We start from the raw sequence: 27453 nt of genomic DNA on the forward strand, positions 1-27453 counted from the left end.
AAACATGAGATGCAAGTGCTACACAGAGGGACTGAGGGAATAGCAAGGTTGATCCACTTGTAATCAACTAAATAACTACCTAGACAATATAAACAACTCTACAAAATTGTATCTTACACCTCCAAAGGAAAAAAATAAGTAAATTTCTGGGCTTAGTTGGATTCAGGCTGCAAGAGCCAGCTCTTTTAGATGACGCTTTATTGGGAAACAGTCAAAGAGATCTTTGTGTACATATCCATATAAAATTTGCTATCTCTGATCTCTGTCATACTGTTACCAAAAAAAGAAGTGTGACTAAGAAAGCTTGAATACTACTTCAGTATGGCTATCCAGCCCTCTCAGCCTCAAGTCTTTTAGGGTTATTTTCTTTTTACAGGTCATCTTTTATTTCATGCCCATCATATGTGGCTATTTTAAGGGGCTATAGAGAGGTGCTGAATGCTGATAAGGCAAATCCTGTATCCCTTAATCCACTGCTAAATCACTCTGCCAGCCTTCAAGGGCACCAGACAGATGGAGTGCACTAGGAAACTGCCCACAGGCTGGTTACTTCAACTCCAGCTCATCTTTAATCCAGAAAGGTTTTGTTCTGGTATTTTAATCATTGATTGACTGGGAACTCTCTTCCATGCTGGGTTAGGTAAAATATCCATGTCAGAGGTACTGGGGAATTCTTGAGGCTGTAGATCATACGAGCGGTGTGAGACAGGATGCGTCTCGAGGGAACCAAGGAAGCCATGAGGAATGTAGAAAGTCACAGGGTTAAAGCCACATTAAGACAGCTGTTATGTTAATGAGAGTTCTGCTTTTCTTCTAGCTGTGGGTCATTGATTTAGAAAAACATGAACAAGGTCTTTTTCATTTTATCATATTTTTCCACTGAAGGTAACATAGACTAAAACATCATATCCTAGATCCCATTCGCCTTGCTAACAACACTTATGAGGCAAGTTATCTTTATTATGTTTGTGTGCAAATGATTCCCAGAGCTTGATTTGGTCTTACCTGGCCTAAGTCTATATATGAAGCTGTTTTGCAAGCATTTCACTCAGTAAACACATTAAGAAAAGAGTCATGCACCACTGAGTTTGCCTTCCAGACAAATTCATCCACACATCTGATTTTCTCCCACAGTCATAACAAACACTTACAAGAAATGTGGTGTGAAGTCTTCTGCAAAAACATTTAGCAGGTAAAACTCAAAAAGTCTGGACCTTTCAAGACAGATGCTCAATAATACAGCCATGCTGCAATAGCCATGATTGTCTTAAAAAATCAGAGGGGTATTTGTATTGCTTATATCAGTTTGCACAGTCTGAATGCCTCAGGCTGAGTTTCAAAGGTGAAAACATAATAGCATTTCACCAAAGAAACCAAATTCACCTGTGTCCTTGATTAGACCACAAGCCACCATTCATTTCTCTTCCTTTGTTAGATCACAAGCTTCAACGTTTTGCTTGTCACCCAACCACACATTTGCTTAGTAACACTTGCAACTCCGACTGATTTAAACAGGGTGTACTTTTCCCAACAATTTGTAAATGTCAAATGGTGAAAGAGCAGCAGAAGATTCTGCTTGCAGTATTAAACTTTTCACAGGATGTGTTTCCTTGATATGAAACAGAATAAGTCCTAAACGAAAATTGAACTCTGGGGTGCAGCTTACTCCAGAATAATTTGGCTGCTGTTTTCCTGGGTTTAGACAGCTAAAAATCCAGGTTCATGTTTTTTTCAAAAAATTTAAATCCACTTCATGTTAGAGCTCCAGTACATTAGCTTATTTTAGACAATCCATATCTACATGAGGCTGTGGAGGCTTAGAAGTTATTTGAGCACTTTTTTTCTTTTGAATTAAACTGAGAGTGGGGATAAAAGAGATATTACAGAGTTTATACCAAGTCAACTTCAAAATCTAACCTAAAAGTGAACTGTAGATACTGCATCAGCCACCTTGCTCACCTGCATGGCTCTGTAGACACACAGTCCTTTAAAAAATGTTTTTCTCTCCTTTGTTAATGCCTGGAAAACCCAGACAAAACCAGATGAAATCAGTTTAATAACCATAAACTGGCACAACAGCTGACCTGATTACATGCAGAATGCTGTCAAATGCATAAAACAAACAAATGGGGATATCAGACCTTCTTATTCTCCAAAGATTCAGTATTATACTCATGGTAGGTATGGAAAAATTAATGGGGAAGACACAAAAGTTTTTTTAAAGCGCTTCTCTTAAACAGTTAAAAACCAACGTCCAGGTACAGACATAAAAACCCTACAGCTGTAAACAATGTTGTTTCACATTTTCCTTCTACTCCGGAGCAGGATCATGTAAGAATATAACGCTAACAGAAAAGGAAACTCCTTTCATTAGGCAGCTTGTAAATACATACCTGGACACGAGCCTCTGTGAGTTTGGCTCTTTGCGCAAGCTCTTCCCTAGTGTAAATGTCAGGGTAGTGTGTCCGCTCAAAGGCTCTTTCCAGCTCTTCCAGTTGTTCTGCTGTGAAGGTTGTCCTGCTGCGACGCTGCTTTCTTTTTAAAGGCAAATCTGGTTCAGAATCAATATCAGAGCCTTCATCAGACTGAGGTGCTGATGCTCAAAAAAGAAAAAAAAAAGGCAAAAATTAGCTTTAGTTAAGGAGAAAGAACAGCAAAATACTGAATCAGTCAATGACATCCTTTCATATGGAGGCTGTCTTGGACCAAAGGCCCCTCACACACCCTGATTCAGAGCTTGAGGAAACTCACCAAGAAACAAATCACATACAGCATGAACATGACCCAGGAAGGGGCTACCAACTCTTGCAATCAGCAGTTTATAGAGAAATCAATATGGAAACTCTGGACTTCACAGGCATGGAGATAGTGAGGTCACAGACAGGGCCAGCCAGATCCCAGCAGCACTGCTTGTTTCCCCTGGCAATCAAGTGAACTCCAGCTACAGCTGAACCCAGAGCTATAACTGTGTAGGCAGCAAAGCCTCTTCCACTATCCAACCACATTCACTTTCTCCAGCAAACAATAATGAACCAAAAAGTAGACTTTCAAAGCCAGTCTTCACTTGCATCAGCTGCTGTCCAGGCAACCAGCATTCCTTCTCGCCTGAGTCTTCAGGGGAAACCACCTAAAGAGGGCAGACACTCCCCAGCGATGCTGAAACTGCTTGTTCAATGGAAATACAAGCATTGCTGCTACTACTTCAACAATGCCAAAGAAATTATTGATATAGACAGTGATTTAATAGAATCCTTTTAATGTAATGTGTTTGGAAGCAAACTGTTTCTCAAGCTCCAGCTAAAACCCCCCACCATGTTCATTTCTAGCTATCTTACACTTCCAATTTCACTCAAGCTGTTTGAGCTAATAAATACACCTGTAAATAATCTGTTTACTTAGAGCATGAGAAACACAAAGTGCTTTTTTGGATAATTCAGCTGAAAAGTTTATTAATTTCTGCACACAAAAAAAAAAAAAAAAAAAAAGAACAATTACTGCTAGACCAGTGGCTCTTTTGTGAAAGGTGTCTTCATTTTCCAGACAGCATCAATATCTTGGACCCAGCACACACGGACATAAGGAGAATCTCCTATGGATTTCCACATCGATATACTGAACAAACATCAACTCCCAGAGTCTCTTAATTGCCGTGAAGGTTTGTCGCAAGTAAGACTGGACTAAGAGGTTCTCATTTTTGAGAATACTGTTCTCTAGAACAAAGGAGAATCAGCACAAACATCCTATCCCAAACAGTTCAAGTTCAGTCCTTATTAAACAGGCAATCTAGAGTATCCCAAAATTAACATAATTAACATTGTCAGAATTAGTGACAAATCCCAAATCTTCTCAGCTGGGGTCCCAAGTGACACCTGCCTTCCTCAGCAACTGCCAAGTTACAACCCTCCAGGACGGCTCCATGCTGTCATTCAAGAATAAAAAGAAACAGGGCATTTTAAATATAGTTCCCCGATGTCACTCTCAGATATAAATCACCCACCTTAAGCAGTACAGCACTTACTGCCCAGCTAGACTGGTGGAGGAGAGCACACCAGCCACACTACCAGGGTCACTTTGGCTACCACTGCACTCTGCCGTTACCTGGTGTAGCGAGATCTGAAACAGAGCTCAGAAATGTCCGTTTTGGAGACAACTCCTCTGACAAAAGCTGCCTTTTATTGTGTACAATGAGTTTAAAAGAAAAGGAAGTCAAATCCCAAGATGTCAGGAATTCTTTCACTACTCTTTCAGACTCCATATGTATGTGTAGAACTTCTTCAAACATCTACATATCTGCCTATAAAAAGCCAGCTAAAACTGTGCAATTTAAAGGGGATATTTACTGCTAAATTTATGAAGTCCCTCACCAACTGAGTGGGAAGTATCAGGAGACATATCATTAACTTCTTAAAAATATTTTATAAAGACTTAGCAAAATCTTGGGATGTTTCCCTATGCTCTTATTCCTTTCTGCAAGAGCATGCAGAACTGAAACCCTGATTTCATTTCATTTTCACTTTATATTTTACTAAGCAGTATATGAAAGGAACAAAGGTAAACCAGTTTAAAAAAAAAACCTATAGTATCTAAGAGTCCGGAACAATATGCATAATCAAGTGCAAGAATTTAAAGAGAAAGTAATAAAATTAAAGTAGGGGAAAAATGTATATTAAATGAAATTACTTTCATACCTATCTGCTTTCACTGGCATTACCTTTTGCCAGGCCTGGCTGCTATGTGCAGCTTTATTGAAAACATTAGCTTCTTTTGTCTTATTTTCCCTGTGATGTTAAAGTCAGACAAATGTAATCTCTAAGGATAGTTACATGTCTGTACTACAAACTGTACTGGTTTTATTTCTTACAAAGTATTCTTACAAAGTATTACTATCCTCAAGGAAGCTTTTATTCTTATTTTTTGCTATTAAAATACCATTATTAGACTTTTGTATAGTTGAGAAGCCAATCAGTACTGGCTAAGCAAAAAAATTGGATACACCTCAGCCTGTAGACAAGCAGAATTTATTTTATATACGTTAAATAGCCACAGCACATTGCCCTGTCTCTAAGCAGTATCTCACTAACAGGACTATTGACTTCAATAATATACAAAGATATTATTCAGCACAGATAAAGCTGGTGAGATTTTAGCTGGGTTATTTCTACATCCATCACCTCCACAGACAAAAAACATGCGTATCACTAACCTTTACATGTGTTCTAATGATCCTAATTTTCCAACACCTCGAGTTATAAATAGAAGAAGGAGACTCAGTGCCCTGGGAGATTCCCTGGCTGGACTCCTTGGGATCACCGGAACCCCTCTTACTATACAGCTTAAAATGGGAGAGGCAGCCAACAGCACTACTAGTTGCTGAGTCACAAAGAATAATTAAAAAAGGAATTACAGAATTAAAGAGAAATTATTTGTCCCTTAACTGCTCGTGACCTATCTGGTGGCCTAAGGAAGTGCTGCATGCTGATTATCACCACAAATGCAAAACCCCACTGCCCAATGTCACAGGCATTTGGTCACCTGGAGTTCTGCAATCATCCCTTTTCCAAACACTGTAAATAGACACATCGGGGCAAAAACCGAACAACAAAATGACACACAAGAGGTCATTCTGTGGGCTGTTCTTCCTCTCAGCAAGACATTTCATTTGAATAATTAAATAACAATAACATGACAACCATTTAAAGCCCATGCATTAGGGCTGCAACACAGTGCACCTGACAGAGGCAGGCAGAGAGGTTATCTTGGAGAGGTTATCATCCTGTGACCCTGGGAAGCACAATTTCTCTGGCAGCTCTTCACGCACCGTTACATTTTTTAATAATGTATTATACAGCCTCTTCCACCTAGTGTAACAGCCAGAATGAATTGTCTAGCCATGGATCTCACTAAAATAAGGACAATGAAAAAAATTAAAAATAGCAAAGGCCAGGGAGGCTTGTGGTAGCTCTTTATTAGCTAGCTACCCTCCACATCCATCTTCTCAGTTTTTTATTTAAGCAAGATTAATTTCACAGGGTCTTCCCCCTTGAGCCACCCCAGCTCCAGGGCTCACCAGGGTGTCCATTCTGGTGGCCCTGGGGCTCATTGGGGTGTTCATTCTGCAGGCTGTGGGGCTCTCAGGGCAGCCCCAGCCCTGGGGCTCATTGGGGTGTACATTCTGTTGGCTGTGGGGCTCACCAGGGTGTTCATTCTGCCAGCCCTGGGGTGCACAGGGTAGCCCCAGCTCTAGGGCTCACCGGGGTGTTTGCTCTACTGGCTGTGGGGCTCACTGAGGTGTTCATTCTGCCGGCCCTGGGGCTCACCAGGGCAGCAGTGGCTACCGGCGCCCGTCTGATTCTCGCAGCCATCCAGGCTGAGGCGAGGCGAGTGACCTCCTCGTGTTTGCTCGGGTGCAGGCGAGGGGAGTGCAGCAGGGCCGCCACCCCCACACAAACCCACAGCAAATGACAAATGACACTTTCTCTTTGTGATCTTTGGGATTTTTGTTGACTTATTTGGAGGCTTTTGTTGGGTCCTAAGAAATGGCCTGTGGCTGAGGCCTATTGGGCCGATTTCCACGCTCCATCTGTGGTATCCATCAGTGGGGCCTTTGCCCGCATTCAGGGCTCTGACACCTGCCTGGCAGGATGCAGGAGGCACAAAGGCGGCTGCCGTGGAGGCGGGGGCGGCGGGCTGGGGGGCTGGGTAGGGCAGCCCGGGTGAAGGGGATGCTCAGCAGGGGTTAATCCAGCTCCCCCTCCCCAAACCTCTGCACCTGGAGGCGTCCCTCCAACACTGCCTCTTCCCATCAGAGGTAGGGGGCTCAAACACAGCCCTCCATCACACTGCGGGGGAATTAAGGAGGAAAGGGAAGGAGAGCAGCAGAATTGCCCCAGGATGGGGGTGTCAGAGGCACACAAGGTGCTCCCCAAACACACCTCTGGTGCTGACTCCCTGCAATGGCCAGGAGCAGGGCATTCCTGCCTGGATCCTTGTTTGTGTTGGGGTAGGCTTTCGGCAGCTGGTTTTTAACAGTCAACAGGATAGAAACACACCAAGCATCCTTTTCTTCCTCAAAATAAAGTCCACAGGAAGATAGAACAACATCCTTATTTTGTGGTAACAGCCCTCTCTCTCCTTCCCTCTCAGCAGTTCTGTTTAGGGGTGGGCTCTTATATCCATAAAAAATATAATGAAGACTCTAGAGCACCTCTCTCCCTCACAGCACATCAGCCCTTCATTTTTCTGTGTTTGCCTGGAGAAACATGACGCCAGGCTCCCCCTCTCCTCCTCCTCCTCCTCCTCCCAAAACCTCACTGTCACAGCAAGGAGCCATTAAAAAGAAAATACGCCCTGCCAGGTCTGTGCTAATCAAACCAGGACAAATAAACTCTGACACTCAACAACTCCCCGAGTGCCTGCAGCCCGGGGAGGAGACTACAGATTAGTTATGAATATGGCAGGCAGCAGGGGATGAGCTCAGGGGTCCCAAGTCACCCCGCGGCCACCTGTGAGCTCTTTAGACACCACAACTGAATGCCGTGTTTATCTAAGATAAAGCATGCTTCAAGCAACAGAAGAGCACCCCTAAATTTTAGGTTCTGGTGCTCCCACCAAAGCACTTTTGGGCAAGGTTACTGAGACTCAGGGCTGCAATTTTACCCAATTCAGTGTTCGTTTTCTGTGCTTCACCATCCATGGGGTAAGAAGACAGAAGGGGGGTTTTGACACCCCAAGTTTTACCCTATTAAGTCACAGCCCAAAACTTGTTATCTACTGGACTCCTGTTCTTTGAGAGGAAAAACAAAAGCAAATTTCAAGAAACAAAGAATGAAACAAGCAGCCACAAAAGATTTCTCAGACAAGTTATGATAAAACATGCTAATGCTGTTACATGCTTCTCTTTTCCTATTAAAAGTGAAAATTTAGGATGGGCAAATATATAAAGAAATTCTCAACCTTGCTAAAAACAGCACAGTACTTAGTACCATGTGAAATACCCACAAATAGTAGAATTGCTTTTAACCAGTTCTACTGGCATTTTGACTATGATATATCAAAGAAGAAAAAATGAAACCAAAGAGAAAGCCTCTGTTCCAGACAGGAATATCGCTCATCTAACAAGGATTAAGTCACACTTCAATTACTCCTTTGAAAACCACTGCTATTTGTAAAGGGCATACTTACAAAAAAAAACTGTAAATGGCTTTTTTAAAACTCCACAGGCACTTTAAAAAAATCTGCAGTGAGAGAATGAGAGAAATGTTGAGAAAATACGGTGCTATTTAAGTAAACTCATTAATAAGTACAATCAATCCGTTGCTGGAATTAGAAAAGAGCAAGCCCATATCCTGTGAGCTCTAAGCTGGAAAGTCAGCACAGAAAGGAAACAACCAGCACTGCAGTGATAAAAGTGATCTTCTTGAGAGAAATGGATGGTATTTTTATTTCGTTTGGGCTGATTCACATAGAGAAGTGTGCTTTGTATGGCAAAGTGAAAAGGAAAACAGTAGCTGCAGTAAAAGGAAATGGCCAACAGTGACTTTTATTTACAATTACCAAGAGACAGGCTATTATTGACCATATGTGCCACAATCGCCCTCCTTATCATGGGTTGGCCATCATGTCCACTGGGAGCTGTTAATGAACTGGGTAATTGAGCTGCTGACATGTGTTACCAAAACAAAACAATAGGAAGAAGAGACAAATGAACATTTTATTTGCCAATCAGAGTAGGTTCCGCTTTTCAGAGGACTGTGCCTAAGTAAGTGGCTGAATACATAAAACAGTGCATTGAAGGCAAGCAGATGCATGCACAATAATGGTTAACTGACAGCCTATGGCCCATCTGTGCTTAACATTTTGTTAAAGAAATTACTTGACTTGCTAAAGAGACAAATCATACAGCTGCCCCAAGTGCTGCATTATAAGAGATAAATCATTAGCTAAACTGTTTCATGCTTAAAATGACAATGCATATTAACAGTTATGCAGGGACATTTTGTCAGCACAGCTTGATGCAGTTATAAGTGACAAAAAATGTGACAGCTCATAGCTATTCAGTGATTTCAACTTAGAAGAGAATGACAACACTGTGAAAACAATTTCACTGCACAAACAATAGACAATTCACAGGCTCTTCTTTTTTAAAAATGTATTTAATTTTTTTTTGAATGATGAAATAATATGGAAAGAGAAAAAAATGCCCAGTGTCTAACTGTTCTGCACCATTAATCTGCTAGCATGTACTTCATTCAAAACCACAGAGCATCAAAAAGGAACACATTCCATTTTAAATATCAAAGACTGCATCGCCAGCACTAAGAATAAATGGCTAATTCTCAACTGTGCATGAAAGGATAAAGAATTTCTAGAGTGAAAGGAAGGGAAAAGGAAACTGCAAATACAACTACAAAAATCTCTTCTTATTCCCCCACCTTCTTTGCCAAAAAGAGATTTGCTTTGTTGATACAAGTAATGCTAAAGTACTTAACAGCTTTTCATATGGGTCTGATACCAACTTTCACCGCTGTAAATTTGCACTGGGGGATTACTATTATTATTATCATTGTCATTATTATAATTATTATCATTATTAACATTATTATTTTACATTGAAAACTAAATACAAAGGAACTGCAGTTAGCACTTGCATCCTGTGGTCCATGGAGTACACACACATGCATGTGTACAGTCCAGGGAGCACACCCAAGGGAGGGCAAAAAGGAAGACCAATCTCCTCAATCAGATTTACCTGAACAGCTGGATTATCCAAAAAAAAAAAAAAAAAAAAAAAGTGATTTGGTAAAAGTCATGTACCCTGTGGGAGATTTCTCTGCGGTTTCAAAAGCTGATATTCACATAAGTGTTAGCTCAGGTTTAATGACTAAATAAAAATTAAATTGCTACATTTTTCCCCACAAAGCCAAAATTGCCTCGCTGACTGTGTAGAGTTTCCACTCACTGGCCTCAGAAGATTAGTCTGCTGTTTCTACTGGTATACGAGCAAAGCTGGATCCAGGCAGGCTTTGACCCTTGCTCAGTCTCTCCCACCTTTCCCAGCAGATCCAGGGAGAGCCCAGCGAGAGGGAGCCGGCACTGCGCTAACCCGGGCACGGCAGAGCGCTGCGGCACAGAGCGCACACTCGGGGGCTGTCCCCGGGCTGGGAGTCACCCCGGGCCGGTCCCCCGAGCGCAGCCCGGCCACTCCGAGCAGCTCTGCAAAAAGCGGCGGCAGGAGGCAAAAGCACAGCTCCTTGTTTTTCACCGGGAGCTCACGAGTGCCCACGTCTGGGGATTTTTCCAGCCCTTCCCACAGGGAGCATCCCTGTTAACGCTGAGAACACGAGTACTGTATTTAAGTATTGCAACATCTCGTCTGTTCACTTACAAATACTAGGACATTTCAAGGAAAAACTTCCGGAGGATTAAAGAACTTTTTATCCTAAATTTAAAAAAAGGTGAAGGAAACTAAATACACAAATCCAAATGAGGTTTTCTCCCAGGAAACTTTAGGAATTTGATATTTTAGGTGATATTTTAATATAAGACAGGGAGACTTAGGAGGAAAGCTAGATCTCCCTTGCAGAAATCCCGGAACATACTAAGAAAGGACTGGCATCATGTCTTCAAGCTGATATCAGCTGATGGAAGAGCTGATTGGTAACGAATTAAGACTGAAAACATTGGGTATCCTGGGAGATGGAATTTGTCAGCTGAGAAATTAAATAAAGCAAATGAAGGAGTCTCTGGACAAATAATGAGACTGTATTAGTGAGTTAAAGCACTGCAAATAATTGAGTTGTCAGCAATCTCTCAATTGTGTAAGGCAGTGTGGATTTTTCAGAAGAAAAAAAAAATCTATAAATTATATTTGCCACAATCCTTTGCAACAACACCATGCAAACAGAACTCCTAAACTTATATGAGCTGATCAAACTACTGGGAATACCAAGAGGGGAAGAGCATTTTTCAACAACAGCTCTGCATTTCTTCACTGATTCCACTTATATTATTGCTAAAATATTTTTGAAGAAAGCAGAAACTGTACAGATGGCTAAAGTAAAAAAAATGGAAAATGTTTTAATAAACTTCCTATTTGTCTCAATTAGTTCTAGCACCTGAATTAATAACATTCTTGATTCCAAACACTGGCAGAGCAAGCTGTTGTAGATAGCTTCATCTCCATGTCATGATTACACTCCTCAAAGTCTCAGTGGGAAATCAAGTTTATCATCTCTTCTTAAACCCACAGCTGCAGCTGAACCACCCCTCAAGCCCCTTTAACCCACTCCAGAGGTACACTGAGTTATATGACCATCTCTATCACTTTCAGGACTTGGAATGGCCAAAATATTTCCAGACTTTTTTTTTTCCTGAACAGAATATTTCATTTTGTCATTGAATACACGCAGTTTCCTCTAGAAATCACTTAACCTTGCAGGAGACTTTTGTAAGAGAAAACTAAAAGTACTCATTTTTTTCCCCTCTGCTTTTCAGATTTCAGTCAATTAAAATAGCTTATATTTTTCACCAAATATTTCTTCTTTGATTGATTTTCCAAGACACTACTTACTCCTGCCAAATACTTCTTTTCCAGCAAAAGCTGTAAGTAACTCTAGGTCACTTCCATCACAACTACATAAGAATTGGGGTGCTGACCTCAAAATCCATCATCTTCTGTCATGAAACCCGGTCCTACTGAGTATTGAGCCCTCCAGTCCCACTGGCCAAAGACAGCCCCTGTCTTTATGGTTGTTCCAGTGTTTGGGATAAAAGGACCCTACAACGGGATAGCAACAGGGTGCTCAGTACCTCTTTGTGTTACTTCCTGTGGGGTTTCTCATTCCAGTCCTTGCCTTGGGTGCCAGCATGGGGGGGTGCAGGACTCTGTGCTCAAGATTCCCTGAAGCACACAATGCTGTTTCATTCATTAAAGCGCCTGTGATGCTGTTACAGTAATTACCTTGAGTCCATCCAAGAGCTGGTCACCTGCAGATGCTCCCTTGTTCCTCACCCTGTGAGGTTTGCACACCCATGAGCTCCTGGCATCATCCTTTAATTACACTTCCTGGGAACTGTCTCCTACCAACATCACAAAAGCTATTGGAGCTCACAGATGTCACCTGACCATAGCACTGCCAAAATACAGACACTAAACAAACATGAGAAAATAAAGTGCACACACAGTGCTCTGAGGACGTGGACCCTGGCTTGCTAATAACGAAGCAAGGTACACAGCTTGCTATCTGCTCCAAAGAAACACAGGAAGCTTAATTTCCAAAGAAAACTCACAATTTTTCAGTCCAATAAGAAAAACAGAAAAAAGCCCTGCACCAGCTGACCTCAGAGCAGTTAATGAAAGGGAATTATGGGCTGTGCTGGTCTGCAGCCAGCCCCCCAGCACCTTTATAGCATGGAAGTCCCAGCATGCCAGCTGGGAGTTACTCTGGATCCAGCCTCTACACCACAGACATATGTAATTCCCATACATTTGCTCTCATTTACTATTTGTTGACAGATGCTGATAAATGTTCTTGAAAACCTGTGGGAACAATGGTTACTGGCGAATGCCTAATGGTAGAGATGTCAAAAATTATTTGACTAAATATATACATACTTAATATCACCAGCTCTGAAACCTTTACACATATTAACCTATTTATAACTGTCTCTCTAAATTACTAGCAGCCCCAAAAACTGAAGAAGTAACTCTGCACCAAATTTAGTGAGATAAACACACTGGCTTCTCTTAACCATTCACCATATGCATACAGCAGAAGTGGCAGAATGCCTGTTGATGAGTCCTGTAGGCTTTGCTTGGACACTAACATTGCAAAACATATTTTCACTCATTTCCTTTTTCCCTCTTCCCACAGTGTCCCTACAACATAAGCATCCAGAATCACAATGACTTAAAGTGAAGTGATTGTCTAAACAGAGAATATTTAAGTGATATGTAAGGTACAAAGCCACACATACTATAACTCATTTACTCCTTGCCATTTCCAAAGAAAGAGACTCTGAAGAATCTAGTTCTACATTCCTGGTATTAAATGCAAATCACATTGTGTCAGTGGTCTTTGGATTCAGCCTCTAGACTCAGATGTAGCCCTCAACCACCCTCAGGCATCAGGAATGTCCACACTCAGAAGACACTAGGTTTTAAATTTAGTTCCTTTTACCCAGGCAGGGAACCCACTGAAACTGCCTGTGGGTTTTTTTGGAGCATGAAGAGCAGCTCATTTTCAGATGATCTCCCACACACTGAAAATCAATGGTTTCATTAAAACTGATGGTTTCACCCTCCAGAAATAGGGCAAATTCTCAAAGATAACAGTGAAAGTGTCCCAAATCAGATTTGCAATATTTAAAATTAGGGGGAAAAATTGCCAAAATGCAAACAGATGAATCCAGAAAAGTTAACATGCCTAGTTTCTTAGCTACAATCTTTCATCTCTGTAAGATCAGCTATCTTTAATTGTTCGGCTGTAGGGTTAATTGATAGCATCTATTTAAAGGTTCACTCTGTTTCCCCAGAGGTCCTCAACATTTCAGGGGGAAGCAGGAGAAGATCTGGGAGAAGCTTTATATCAGCTATAAAAATCCTGGCTCCTGTTTCATCTTTCCTTCCAGTGCTCTGGCACCACACAACAGAGTTCTTTTATTCATCAACTTGTACACAACTTAGAGCACCACAGCCTGAAAAGATTCATACATGCAGTGCTGGGTACCCAGGAACATCTCAAGTGAGAGTCCTAATAGCTCCATCACAAAACATGCAACAAGAGAGCTTTCTTGGGTGGGAATAAAAGTAGTTCTCCTTGTTTCTAATTTCTCCTGAAAACATCATAATATTCTAGAATATTCAAAAGCAAGAGGGCTTCTCCAAAGCAGACTCTCCAGAGTGCTTGGCATTTTCCTGCCACTGTATGAAAACATAACAGGTCCTAAAATGAGAGCTTGAGCATCTCATCTTGTAAATCCAGTCTGAAAGAGAAAAACCTCCATGATCAGTACTGGAAGAACAGCAACCACTAACACAGAGCTCGCCCTCCTTGCCTATGCAAACAGGCAGAACATATTTTGCTGGGCTTTTCTAGGAAGTTTAGAAAAGACAAGCATTCAAACCCGACTGAATTTCAGCAAAAATCATGCTCTTTCTTTTTATTTGACAGCAAATTTTTAAAATGCTAATTTTTTTCTTCAATTCATACCCTATGGATTGTGAGATGCAATTCTCTGTCTGCTTTAGGTCAAACCCTGCTGAGAGCCACATCAAAGTGGTTAATACAGATTAGGAAGTCAAAACTTGGCCTGCAACCCAGCCGGACAGAGCCCGACAGAGGGGCCTGACAGATGCCCCAGATGCGTCCAGGGGGAGCCTGCCAGAGTGAACTCTGCACAATAGCAGAGAGACAGAAAAGAATAAAAGCTGCACACTGCCAGCCAGCCTCCTGTGTCCGCAAAGGAAAACCGACATCAACAGAGAAACCAGCTCTTGGCAGCTTTTCTAAGTGGCTTCCTTTTTATTGTTAGACAAGCAGGACAGGGAGATCCAGGGTCCCAGGTTTAATACTGCCCAAGGGGATCACAAACCACAGAAACAAATGCGAGAGGGCTACTTTGAGAGGGTAGTGGACTTTTTGCCTTCATCTACTGTTGGCCAAGTAATCAGTAACTCCAATACCTCTGTCCCTGGTAGCACACAAATGTTGTGCCCTTGGGCTCACAGCAGAAGCCTAGAACATTTGTTGTCTCAATAGACACCAAACGAGACAGGAATTCTAGAGGAGCTTCACTGCTGTGACAGCTTGGCAACATCTGCTCCAGTTTGGGTACCAGTGAGCGGAGACCACTGTTTATCATAGAGCTCAAGAGCCTCCATCTCTGCTTAAAAGTCTGTGCACCTTCATGTGCTTACATCATTAGGCCCCTTTCACAGAGAAGTCCCAAGATCTGTGTTGATGCAGCTCCCAGCACAGTGGCAGTCCATGAGCAGGGCTCCTGTTTACCATAGCAATACAAATAACAACAAGTGGCTGAGTGACAGATGGCCTGGAAACATTTCTGATGTTTTCAGTGACAATTACCTATTCAGACACTCCAGTCAGACTTTCCAAATCACAGACTAAGGGCAGCTGCCATACAACATTTTACAAACAACTTTGACCCAGGCTGTGTTCTGATGAACACTCACTTAATTCTAACATATATGATCACATATAAATGGATTAACCAATGTGCAGTGGATAGCTTCACTGTGAATGGTCAGATTGGAATCTTCAAAGAAGAGCCTGCATCTGTCATTAAAATTAAATAACAGTCATGCTGTTCTGCTCAGGTACCAGAATTTGTATTACCAAAATCCTTGCACTTTTTTGAAAGTCTCCTTCAACTCGAAAATTGTTTTGCAAAATTCAAACATCCAAAGGTTTTTTTTTTCCAATTTGACTGCTCAGGAAAAGAGTTTGCAAAAAGTGTCTCAATCCAAACAACATCTCATCCAAGCTCCCATGCTTTGTTTCGCATTTTTAATCCCATACTACTTGGAATTATTCCTATATTCTTCTATATAAGACATAAAATCACTAGAAGTGCCACTAAGATTTTTTTTGATCGGGATCTAACCCAAGAAACTTAATTACACCCAGGGTCTGTGTAAGGAAGGGTCTAGACCATCTTCTGTCCAACTTGGAGCAAGTGGGACATCATTGCCTGCCTCAGAACACATTTAACTAGAAAGACAAAAATCAAGCATCTTTGCCTCCAGGAATGTTGTTGCATTGGAGACTTCAATTTTCATTATAATCCTGGACCATCAAGGTTCAGTAGGAGGTTTGTGATCTTTCTAAGCAAACCTGGACTTCGTTTTGAATAAAAAATGGGCGTATTTATGGTTTTGCATCAAAGTCATGTGAAATGTCTGGTTTTGCATGGATTCAATTAGAGACAAGCCTAAGGCACAAAAAGTTCAGATCCGGATCAGGATCCAGACCCACCCAAAGCTGAGGGACATTTAGACTGAGGGACTTGGTTCTTGTCCATCTCCGATTCCAGCATGAAAATCAGGTGGGACTCACTTTCAGCAAACCCCAGGTCCTCCCCAGATTTTTGCAGCTTTTCCAGCTTGGCATGTCAGCAACAGCAGGAGGGTTCCTATGACTTCTGATGGGATCTGAAACCCATAAGACACTGTTTGAGTCCCTGCAAACCAAAACCATGGCATCTTCCCAGCTCTCACAATTAAGCTTTAAGCCATAAGAAAAAAAGAAAAGCCAAATTAACAGCCCTATTGACAGTTTTATAGACCCCTGAGGGCTCTGCCTACATCCAAAGACAGTGGGGCTTTTCTAAATTAAAGTGAATTAGCAATCAAGTTCCTAAGAAGGATTCATTTAATAAATTAAAGGGCAGAATTCAAAACAATTTCAAAAGTAATCCCTTGGCCACAAATCATTCTCTGTACAGTGGAAAAATGGAACATTGTCATTCTGATGCTTGTCTTAATTGGCATTCAGTTGTTTTCCTCTTTTAAAGTAATTGTTTATTATTTTAGTGGGCACCATCTTGTAGTCAACTAATGTTGCCATAAGCTTCTTTAGGAACATGATAAACTCCTAATTCTGTCTGATAAATTCAAGTTCTTATTTGGTTAATTTTTGCAATCAGAATTAGGGAGAAAGAATTAGAAGTAAATTTGACCCTGCTGAGCCACTGAAGGAACCAAGATTCCCACAGTCCTCCTTAGCCTTCGAGTCCACCAACATACTGAGCAAACTTTTTGGCTTTCTGAATTGTGCACCGCACGTACAACATGGTTTCAGGAGCCTGTTCCCACGAGGCAGCTCATTTTTTTTAGCAAAACTATGTCAGTACCAGGCTCTAGCACAAAGTATTTTACAGAGTTTGAACTCTCAGTTTAGAAGTACAGATATTCTCACAAAGTTAAATTCAACCCCACAAATTTCCTGAGCGCTTATATCAAACTCAATGCAGCTACCATTAAAAGTGATGACTTACAGACTCCCAAAATGCCATTCCCTTTAATGTGATTTCCTATGGTAACACGCAATTCACGAGAAGACCTTTGCACCTATTTAGGAACAGGCAGACTTTCAAATTAACTTTGGTGGAGCCATGACAGATTATACCAGCAAAGGTTCGGCTGCTCTGCCATTTGGGTATGTTTCCAGTTGATGTCATTTCATGCTTTCAGACCATTGTTGCAACTTGGTGAGAATGGGAATATTTGCCCTTCTCATTTCACATTTTTCCTTCCAAGCTTTCTCCCCCGCCTTCCCGATTCTGTGCTAGCAGGAAAAAAAACCAAAATCTAGTTAAAGGCTTTTGTGAAACATGGAAAGAGAAGGAATCATTTGTTGTCTAGAGGAAGAGGCATGTGGTCATGGCACTCACTCAGGATGCTCTAGAGTAGAGACCAACTGGAATCTGTCAGACCAGTAACTCCTTCTCCATTTCCACTCTTCAAAAGGTCCAGTGAGTGCTTGAAAGAAGACAGATCAAACCCCAGACAAATAAAAACCCAACACACCCCCCAAATAAGCCCCAAACATTTGAGTTTGACTCTCCCACACTCCAAATACCCAGCAGAGGGTAGTTACACAGATGAAGTGGAGGAACTCGGAGGACCTAGAGAGTTTTGCTTACAGCTTTTACCTCAGTGCCATGGAAACACATTCCTTCCCCAACGCAGGGATATGCTCTGCTCACAGCAGACAGGACAGGCATTTTCTCCCCTACTCCCAACCAGGAATTCCATCTGGAGTCAGGAAACTTCTCCTAGCAAATATGAGGTGCTCCCAAAAAAAGTCAGTTTTGTCCAACTGTCAGGGTCCAACAGGAAAAGCATTCTGTCTAAAAAACATCAAAGTTTGACTGTTACAGCTCAAGGGTTTTTCTTAAGACTTTCCCTATATATTTTACCAACACAAAATTCAGAAATATTTACTGAAAGACTTAATAAGAGACTGGAACTCTTCTGTTATAACTGCAGTGAAGGGCAGCGAACACGACTGTTTTCCCAAGCATGCCAAGGCTTTCCATTATGCTGACGTCTCTGGAGCCCAACGTATGCACTAAACGCACAATTCAGGTCTACAATATTCACACTATACAAGTAAAAGTCCAACAATCTCTTTTCTGTCACCTCTTGTCACACTGGTTCCCAGAAATACTCAGTTATCATTGCACATTATATTTTAATCGCCATTCAATGCAAACATAATGGGCTTTAGTGAACAGTCATATTTATTATTCCTACAACTATGCCCTTCTCTTCCCCTCCAAAGCATAACCAAAGTTGCACCGTTCAAACACATCTCTTTAGAAAGTCAGGCAAAGTGCCTCCTAAAGGCATCAGAATAACAGTTTTTAAGAGCACCGTATTCCATTTTTTCTTTTTTTTTGGCTTGTTTCAATGGGGAGCATCTTAGCGTGGAACTAAAATAAGTCAACATCACGAAGCACAAAAGATTGCAAGGATTTTCTGCAGCATGGGCTTGTCAAAGCAAGTAGGCAGCCTTTGTGTGCTCCGGCACAGCAGGAGCATTCCTCCAGGTCTGAGTGGCGGAGCGCCCCCGGCCACGGCTGCCCTGGGCGCCAGGGTTCCCACACCCAAGGCGGTGGGAAGAGGAGAAAGCAGAGCTGCAGAAGTAGCGTTGTAAATGGGATGAACTGGTCAACACGCTTCTTAGGAAATCCATGGCTTCCAGGAAGAATCACGTGGAAAGATTTACAATACCTCCACATCAAAGGGTTTGACATTGGCTATACTGGTCCTTTCAAAAGAAAGACGTGTCTGTCCCCTATAGCATCAACTCTGACTCAGGCAAGAGTGCAAAGACATTGCTGAGAGTCCTGCATGTCCATACAAAAGTAAGTTTTAGCTTTGGATTTCAAAAAGAATTAAACAAAAAACACTACCAAGAGTAACTGAAATAAAATTCCTATTTTCCTTTGCTCCATTAAGGACGCTCAATTTAAGTCTTAATCTTGCAAACTGCTCTGATAAATTGCCACTTTTTCACAGTTAAAACTTCACATTTCTATTTCCCCTTTACACCTTGCGCCAAGGCAGCTTTAAGGATAATGCCTGTGTTAGGAGCATGAATGGATGACCCTCCTGTACACACTGACCCAAAGATAAACTTTGACCTGATGTTTGCTAATAACACTACTTCTTAAGATGCCTTGTTTCTTTTATGAACTACTGCTTGACTCTAGGATCTAGAAGCTGACATGCATTAATATACATCTCTGGGTGCCCTTTGACTTGGCCATCAAGACCCTTTGACCCCAGACTTGATTCCTAAACCCTGTCAATTGTTTGCAAGTGGAAAAAACTTATTTTCTAGTCATAATTAATTTTAGACATGTTTTATTAAGGATTTCTTGCCTCTTTTTAAGTTGTTGTTATTTGAATTTGGGTATACTGGATGTTTACTTCATTTAGTGGGCTTCCAGATTAAAAAAAAAACACCAAAGATACTCCTTTAGAATTTAATCTTTTGTTTCCAAGCTTTGTAAAACTCCCAGTAACACTCAAGTGCTTTAACATTACAAAAAACCTCCCCATGAATGATAATATATTCTAAAAAGCCTCCTTTCGTGCTTTTCAGATTCATCTGTGTATTTCTGCAACTTCATAACTTTTTCAGATCACTTTACGGCATTTTTCAGATGCAGTCCCGGAGCCATAAAAGCCAAAGGCAAGACTTAAATTGATTCCCATGTCAGCAGGATCCAGTCTTTCGACTGAGGCACTCAGAACCACTTTCTAGCTAACACTTGGCGTTTTTAGACCAAATTCTTGGAAGAAGTTTTAGAGTCTACAGCAAAAAACCAGATACATTTATATTTACGTCTATTCCTACCCTGTGTACCCTCTGTTCTTGCATCCATACACACACACTATGCACTAAAAGGAGAGGATGAGGAGCCCACTGCCAGCCCACCCCCGCCAGCACAGGCATGCTGCTGCTTCCTGGTACATTCCGAGTTGGAAATTTCTAATTCCTGGAATCATGTTACATTATGGCAGGAATTGCTGCACTTCTGCCTGTTTTACATCAGGCCTGAGAGATTGCACAAAGGGAATGAATGCTTTCCAGTGCTTAGATGATGTATCAAGTGTACATCGCACACACAGCACTGCAGCAATCAGCATCTGGGAAGGAACACCAGCAACTAAAAGGCCTCCAGTCTGAAGGAGAAGCACTGGGAAACAGCAAATGAGGGGTTTTAGCAAAGCAAAGCAACTACCCCTTATTTTTGTTCAGAAAATGCAGTACAGCCTCAGCAATTACGATGTTATATTCTAAGAGCTGGCCCTGTTTTCTTGCTAGGAAAAAATATTTCCCAAAAGCTCTGAGAAAAAAGCAGCCTAAAATTAAGTTTTGCATTTAAAAAGCTAAATCCACATAGCACAAACCAACACTCACTGAAGATATCAAAGACCAGGAACACATCAGGCACTTGCACCAACAAGGATAAACAGGCGCCAGTTTCATGGAAAAGATGCTCAGGTTCTACCTCTTGCTGCACAGGTAAACCAGGCTTCAGCTTAGTTGGGTGGTAGAATAGCCAGGTAAGAAATTTTGTGCTTTTGAGCATCCCACTACCCCCTGAGAGGTGCATCCCAAGCACCCACCCCACATCTCAGGTCCCCAGGCTGACAACCTGGGAGTGGGCTAGGGCAGTGTCCAGCCTCAAAGCACACTCACCTCATGGACAGAGGGGACTCAGTCACACACAGCATCTAGGAAACTCTACCAGGCAAGCAGCACTAATCAAGGGTTGGGGTTTTTATTAAATCCTTATGCATGTCTGAGAAGACCTAAAATGTTCTTTCCTGTTTCCAGAAGAGAATATACCCCAAACAATGTGGGGTTTGGAGTAGTCTTTTCAGGGTTTGGGGCTTGATGGCTCCTTTGGATCAGGCAATTGGACTGATTTCTGTAGGACCAAACCGTGAGTAGAGACAACTGCAGCAAAGAAAGAAAACCTGTTCCAAGCAAGGCATCCATCCGACCAATGCATGCTGCAGCCCGGGCTCACTTGGTTTGAAACCAAAATCTTAGGAGAAAACAAAGCTCCCCAAAACTCATGCGAATAAGATTTGGTCAGATATCCCAACTTTCCAAGTTTCCACAGAACAGGGTGTTCAAACCCCAAGTGGTTTGCTCTATGTTCAGATAGTAGATAACACACATCGTGGGACTTGGGTGCTTTCTGTTTCCTTTTCTCAGCTCAGCTGACTCCATCCAGCCATCCTTCTTTTGCTCTGGTCACAACCTGAAGACTATTGCCTCCTTTTGCAGTCCTACACTCCCAATTTTACCTTGGCAGAGGCTATTAAGCTGGAATGCTATCCAGCAGGAGAGGGAACCACCCCTCTGGGACATGCACTGACCTTCCTTGTTCCAGGCAAATACAGCTACCCCAGGGAGTGAGAACAGTGCACTTTCTGTCTGCAGAGGAAGAAAGAAGTTTAGATAATATTTGAAACAGCTTAAAATCAGAGAGAGAGATGATGAAAACAGTCCAGCTAGCCAACTACACCAAACAGGACTGCCACTGCCATGGATCCTGATCCAAGTCCAGCTGGAGATACAGGCAAGGCAGCTTGCACCAGCTAAGGCTCTATGCTCCTTGTAGAAATCCTCTCTATTTTCAGCTGATGAAATGATACTTTGTCAGTCTTGATATATTCAGAGAGATCCTTACAGAGCCTTATCCCTCCTGTAAGAGGAGAACCTTTTAAACCCAAACAAATTTAATTTATGGCTTTGACTCCAACAGACTACAGATAAAACCCTATGGACATCAGGAGGGACCCATACAAAACAAAGGTCATTGGTTCTGTACAGTTATTCCAGCTGGAATTCTTAGACAGTGAAGTGTTCACACAGTGCCATTTCTTCTATTACTGTGTAACTTTGAAACAGTGCTATGCCTAACATACACAAGAATTCCTCTTCTTTTCTGCTCCTAAAAAAAAAAAATACAGTGGCCACCATAAAAGAAAAGATGATATTTCTTCTTGTATGGTGGCAGAACCCCTCATACAAGCACAACCACACTGAATAGCCTTTTAGGTTATTTGTTAGACTGAAGTTCAAAGGAGGGTGCAGTGTAGCCAGGAAAAAAAAATAGTCCCTCTGGTTAAAATTTAGCATGCAAGATCTCAACAAAAGTGATTTTTTTGACTGTGCCAATGCTTTTGTTTTCTCAACAACAGCAACAAAAAAATTATTTTTTCCTTCTCCTCCACAGTAAACCATTACCAGCTGTTGATGGAGTATTTTTTTAACATGCGTTAAGTCATATTGTATATTGTCCATTTCATGTGTGTAGAGCATTTTTTGCTATAAATTCTTTACCATGTTAAACCAAGTGTACCACCCAATCTTGCTACACAGCTTAGGGCTTGTTGACACGAGTAGGACCCCACCAAACGGGATCATGCTGGAGACTGAAGTTACATTTACACACAGGTAGGCACAGCAGCTCCCGCAAACTGTTGCAAACCTGTGCAGCAGATTTTACCAGTACAAAGCAACAGCCACTCTTTCCAATTAAAATCCATTCACATTAAAAACAGACAAAAAAATAAAAAGAGGAAAGGAAAAAAATATCAAGACCAAAAAAGCACCTCCAAGATGCAAGTAGTTCAGTAACGTTGCAAAGCTTCACATATTTCAAGATGGTTCTTGTCACACACATTATTATATATCACATCTTATTATACAATCTTCTGCATCATCTGGATCAAGGCCAGAGCACTTTTCTCACATTGCAAATTCATTATTATTTCCTTGTTTCAATAATTTGACAATTTAATGCAACTATGAAGATAAGTTCAGGAATCTTTTCTTATGCCAGGACTTTAAAATATGACTGTTTATGGGCACATCCATTTGGGCAAATAAAATCATGTATTTGTTTTTCATGCACAAATTTGGGCCAGTGGAAAAATCAAGCCCCATGGGGATAATTTAACCAACAATACAAAAAAAACCTGTGAGGCAAATGTGAAACTTTGTCCTTAATTTACCCTGTTAGGGCAAAACAAGGCAGGAATCTCATACCATGTGTGCTACAATGCTTAGGTACAACAGCATATGCTAAGTAAGGAGAGTTGCAGTCTTGGCTCAATCTCATTGTTTATTGTGGTTTAAAGTCTGACCCTTACCATTATATGTGGTTTAAAACTATATTTGGAGGAAAGATCGAAAACGGCTCTCCAAGGTTTGTAAATGTGTTTGTCTTTAAGGTTTGTTCCAGAGGAAACCATGCATGTCTTAGCTCGCTCCATATGCAAACCCTAACACGATTTTTAAACATGCTAATGCTCACATTCTGCATCTCAGGTTAATCGAGAAGGGTTTTTTGTTGGTTTTCTACTAGCAGCTTGCCTACAATCCACCAACTCACCACTCTTTATGTATATATGTTGAATAATTATGAAGCTCTGAGTATTTATCACCTTTTCTGAGCAGTAAGCAGAAAGAAATACAATACTATTACTTCCAGCTACTGGCTTTCCCAAGATAATTAGATAACACAGTGGACTGAAGCCTTGGTTAGCCCAATGCTGTTCAAGTTAAGTGATTGACATGCCTCTGTCTGGCTGCTCTATTAACTGTTTCATTTTGTTGCTATTTGCAGTTTGCTTGGCTAATACTTCGAACAAATACAGACTGTTTCTTTAGCCCCTTTTTTCTCTTTGACCTTCTCCTGCCCATTTTCTTTGAGTCACTTCAAACTGCCTTGAAAAGGCCTGTTGAATGTGCACAGTCCATCAGAGTCCCAGGTTCATCCCATTCCTTGCCCTGAATGCTTTACTTCAAAGATGGGCCGCATTCTTTAATTGCCCTTTGAATTAATATCAAAGGGTCACAATGCGAGTGCCAGAAGAGAAAGAGGCTTTAATGAAGCAAAGAGCTGCCATTCATTTGCAGATAAGCACGTTTTTATGCCTGACTGGTCACCATGGCTAAATGCTGGGTGAAGAGAAGGCAGGGCAGGCAGAGAGGCTTTCACTTAAGTGGTGATTAGTTCAAACAAACAAGAGTAAACAAATAAAAAAAACCGCAAACATCCCCACAACAGAAAATAAGTTAATACGGCTGAAAGTGTTAAAAAAGTATCAACAACCCATTGTGTTCATAATGCCCTTAACCTTTGGCAAAATACTGGGGTCTAGCTCAGCCTCTGTTCCAGCCCCCTCTCTCCCCTTACCTTCCACAAAAAACACTTTGGGCTTTAAACTTTCACCCTTAGGCTCAGACCAAAGAAACAAATAGTTTTAACACAGTTCTTTCCAGGGTTAGAAAGAAAAGGAATCAGCAAGTTAACTTTGCTTATTTTTTTCTGAGACAAAGCACATTTGGTAATTTGCATTTTAGTGCCTAGGGAATAAAAACTCTATACTTAATTATTATTGATTTACATTTTCCTAATGAATTGAGTACTGTGTAAAAATGTTAGGGTGTTCAACTTTCTTAATTGCCTAAAGGTCTCTAATATTTTGTTCTAAATTACAATTTTTGGGGATTTTGTTAGGTAGACTGGCTAGTTTTGATTATTTGAGACATATGAAGGGCACTAGGAAAGCTTACTCAACTTCTTGATCCTGCCTATGAAACCTTCTATTTTCTCTTTAAAATAGCAAGAATACAAAACTAAAATGAGAAGCTTCAACATAAAATATAATGTAATATAATTACAGCCACAATGCAAGTATACAGAAACAAGGAGTTCACAGGTGTCCTCTTTATAAATTCTGACTTATTATTTATAGACTCAGACTTCTCTTTACACAGAAATAATTTACTTAACAAATACTAGGTTGTTTTCTTGCAGAAGAATTATCCCCCCATGAAAGAGGGTTAGCTATACTCATAACGGTGTAAAAGTGACTTATAAGTGCATTCTCACCAGGAATTGTGCTGGTATCTCCCATAACTAAGAAGGTTGTAGGAGTACAAACAACCTGGAAAAACACAGACCACATTTTTAGCCCCACTTCTTCAAAAAGGTTCAATCATTAATATTGCATCCACTCAAGCCTAATTCTACGCGCAACCTGTCACAAGACTTTCCCTCACTAACACTTCCTTGGATTTATTTTTTAACTCCTCCACTGCTACCTTACCCCTGCCTTGCTTATCAAGAATGTTCATCACCCCAATCCTGGATTGGAATCTTTATTACTCACCAGAACGTGAAGAACTTTGACCTTAAACATCCAGCTGGAAATTCAGTACTGACAAAGTCTGGAAAAGCATCTTGCATTTGTGAGGTGGAGAAAAGAAGCACAGTAATAAAAAAACATGCAACAGATGAAAAGGTCTCAGCTGCAGAAGAGGGACAGAAGAGACTTGGAAGTTTCAATGCCAGCACCAGCATGGTTAAATTGCTTTTTTTTCAGAATATAAAATCATATGTTGAGCAGCCTGCTAGAAAACTGCTCAACTGTACTGCATTAAATTAACAGTACTACTGAAATTTGGGTGGGGTTTTTGAGCTACCCTGGTTTGCAATCTTGATTTAACACTAGCCAAGACTCTCAAAATTCTGGATTAACTCTGAGAATTATTTCATTAAATGTCAAACACTACCGCTGCAGTGCTCCTCTAACACCTGATGCTCTTCTCTTTCAGAAGTGTTATATTTTTGAACACATTTTTCAAAAAATATTAGCTAATTTATTTTCCCTATATTTTCCATACTTCACATTATTAATTTCACTCTTCTTCATATATTTACAGGCAGCTCTGTACATTAGGCTAGATTACACTATTAGCTGTCAACATAAATCATTCTGCCCTACTTGAACTCCTCTTCTAGAAATCACAGCCTCGGAAGAGCACTGGATGTAAAACTGCGTCGCAGTACATTTAGAAATAGTCATTTATATGCCACCTCCACTCATATAGCAGGAATGTTTCCCAGATGCAGTGCACTTCAGAGCAAGGCTGTGGGAACAGTGGGGACAGTGAGTTGAGCAGCAGCCTGACACATGACACGAGCTCGGGGCTGAAGATGGAAAAGTCATTCCCAAGGGCTTACTCCAGGTTGAGGGACTGGCTGCTTGGCCAGCTCCTAGCATTGAACCACGCACTCTCCATACCACAACCTCACAGGAGGCCAGAGAAGCAGGCCCAGCCAGGTGCCACCAGGTTGGTTTGCTTCACAAGGCAAAGGTGAGGCTCAGATACAGACAGCAGCGGCTCCCAAGGCTGGCCCCAGCCTCACCACTGGCGGGGATCTCACCCATGACAGACATTACAGTGCCATTACAGGAGCCAAGACCTACATTTTGACCCCCATCAAGTCACAACTAATAAGTCAAATCTACTCACACACCAATTGCCACAATTATTACATTACTGAAACAAGCACTAAGCACACAGACTGTTCTCTCTTGACTAGCAGTACAGTGGGGTTTGCAGCCTGTACAGGTCTTCTTTGATACACACTGCTCTTACTCATCATACACAGTCTAGAAATACAGCAAAGTGTCACAATAATTCCTGACTATAATGTATAATAAATTACACATGCAAAGCTAGATGTAGAGTTATAGCACAAGTCTCCAACAAGGATACCTAAACTTCCCATTTGGAACATGTTGAGAATCAACCCAATAAAACAAATACCTTAGATGCTTTCCATCTTTCCAAATTTGGTAGATTTCTTTACCCTTATACATTAACGCTGCCCGCCCCCCCCCCCCCCCAACACTAAAATGGGAAGAAAATGGATTTCCCTATTAAATTTATTCTCTATTTTGTCCGATCTGTCTCATTATGATCATTATGTACTGCTTCTATCAGTACATAAAACATATATAGTGCTATGATAATAACTGCTCTAGAATAGCCTAATTCTAGGCAAATCAGAAAAATATTAGTCAAGCCATCTTACATATTCACTACCATAAAAACAGCTAAATCGCTATGTTTTGTGAACCAAAGGGACCTTTTATTATTGTCATTATCATTATTGAATTATCAAGAACCACCATAAAATTTGAAACATAAGCAAATGGATTTCTTGGTGTTTTGTATTACATCAGTTCTTTGCTGATACAAAGCAGAACAGAGCCATTCATAGATACAAACCACTTCACACTGGACAGGGGCATGCACACAACCACCCCTACTCCCCTACAGTTAGCTGTCCATCCAGTATTGCCTGGGGCATATGTGTTCCTGGACAATATTTTCTTGGAAATTTTGTGACAAACACCACAAGACCATTTTGTGATAACTGGATTCAGTTATTCTCTGCTTTTTGTCATTTTTAATATTATTTCTGGTTTTGGTTTTCATTTAAATAGCTTCACCACCACACCTGAAAGTCTGATTATCCAGCTTCTTTTATTATCTGCAACTTCAGTAGTAAATCCTATACAAAGTAGTTCAATAC

The 27453-nt window shown here is 41.2% G+C and overlaps 1 protein-coding gene across 4 annotated transcripts in view; it reads right to left on the reverse strand.

The window, feature by feature from the left end:
• PAX3 (paired box 3) overlaps positions 1-27453 on the reverse strand; it is a 74793-nt gene that overhangs the window by 21887 nt on the left and 25453 nt on the right. For 2 of the 4 annotated variants that reach the window (XM_032120101.1, XM_032120100.1), the window contains exon 5: positions 2394-2593. In XM_032120101.1, coding sequence (XP_031975992.1) covers positions 2394-2593 — 200 coding nt within the window. Of the gene's footprint in view, positions 1-2393; positions 2600-27453 lie in introns of all 4 variants that reach the window. The other 2 variants (XM_032120099.1, XM_032120098.1) reach the window with 1 other exon arrangement.

The sequence above is a fragment of the Corvus moneduloides genome, chromosome 10 (genome assembly GCF_009650955.1).
Source record: "Corvus moneduloides isolate bCorMon1 chromosome 10, bCorMon1.pri, whole genome shotgun sequence".
NCBI classification, from domain to species: Eukaryota; Metazoa; Chordata; class Aves; order Passeriformes; family Corvidae; genus Corvus; species Corvus moneduloides.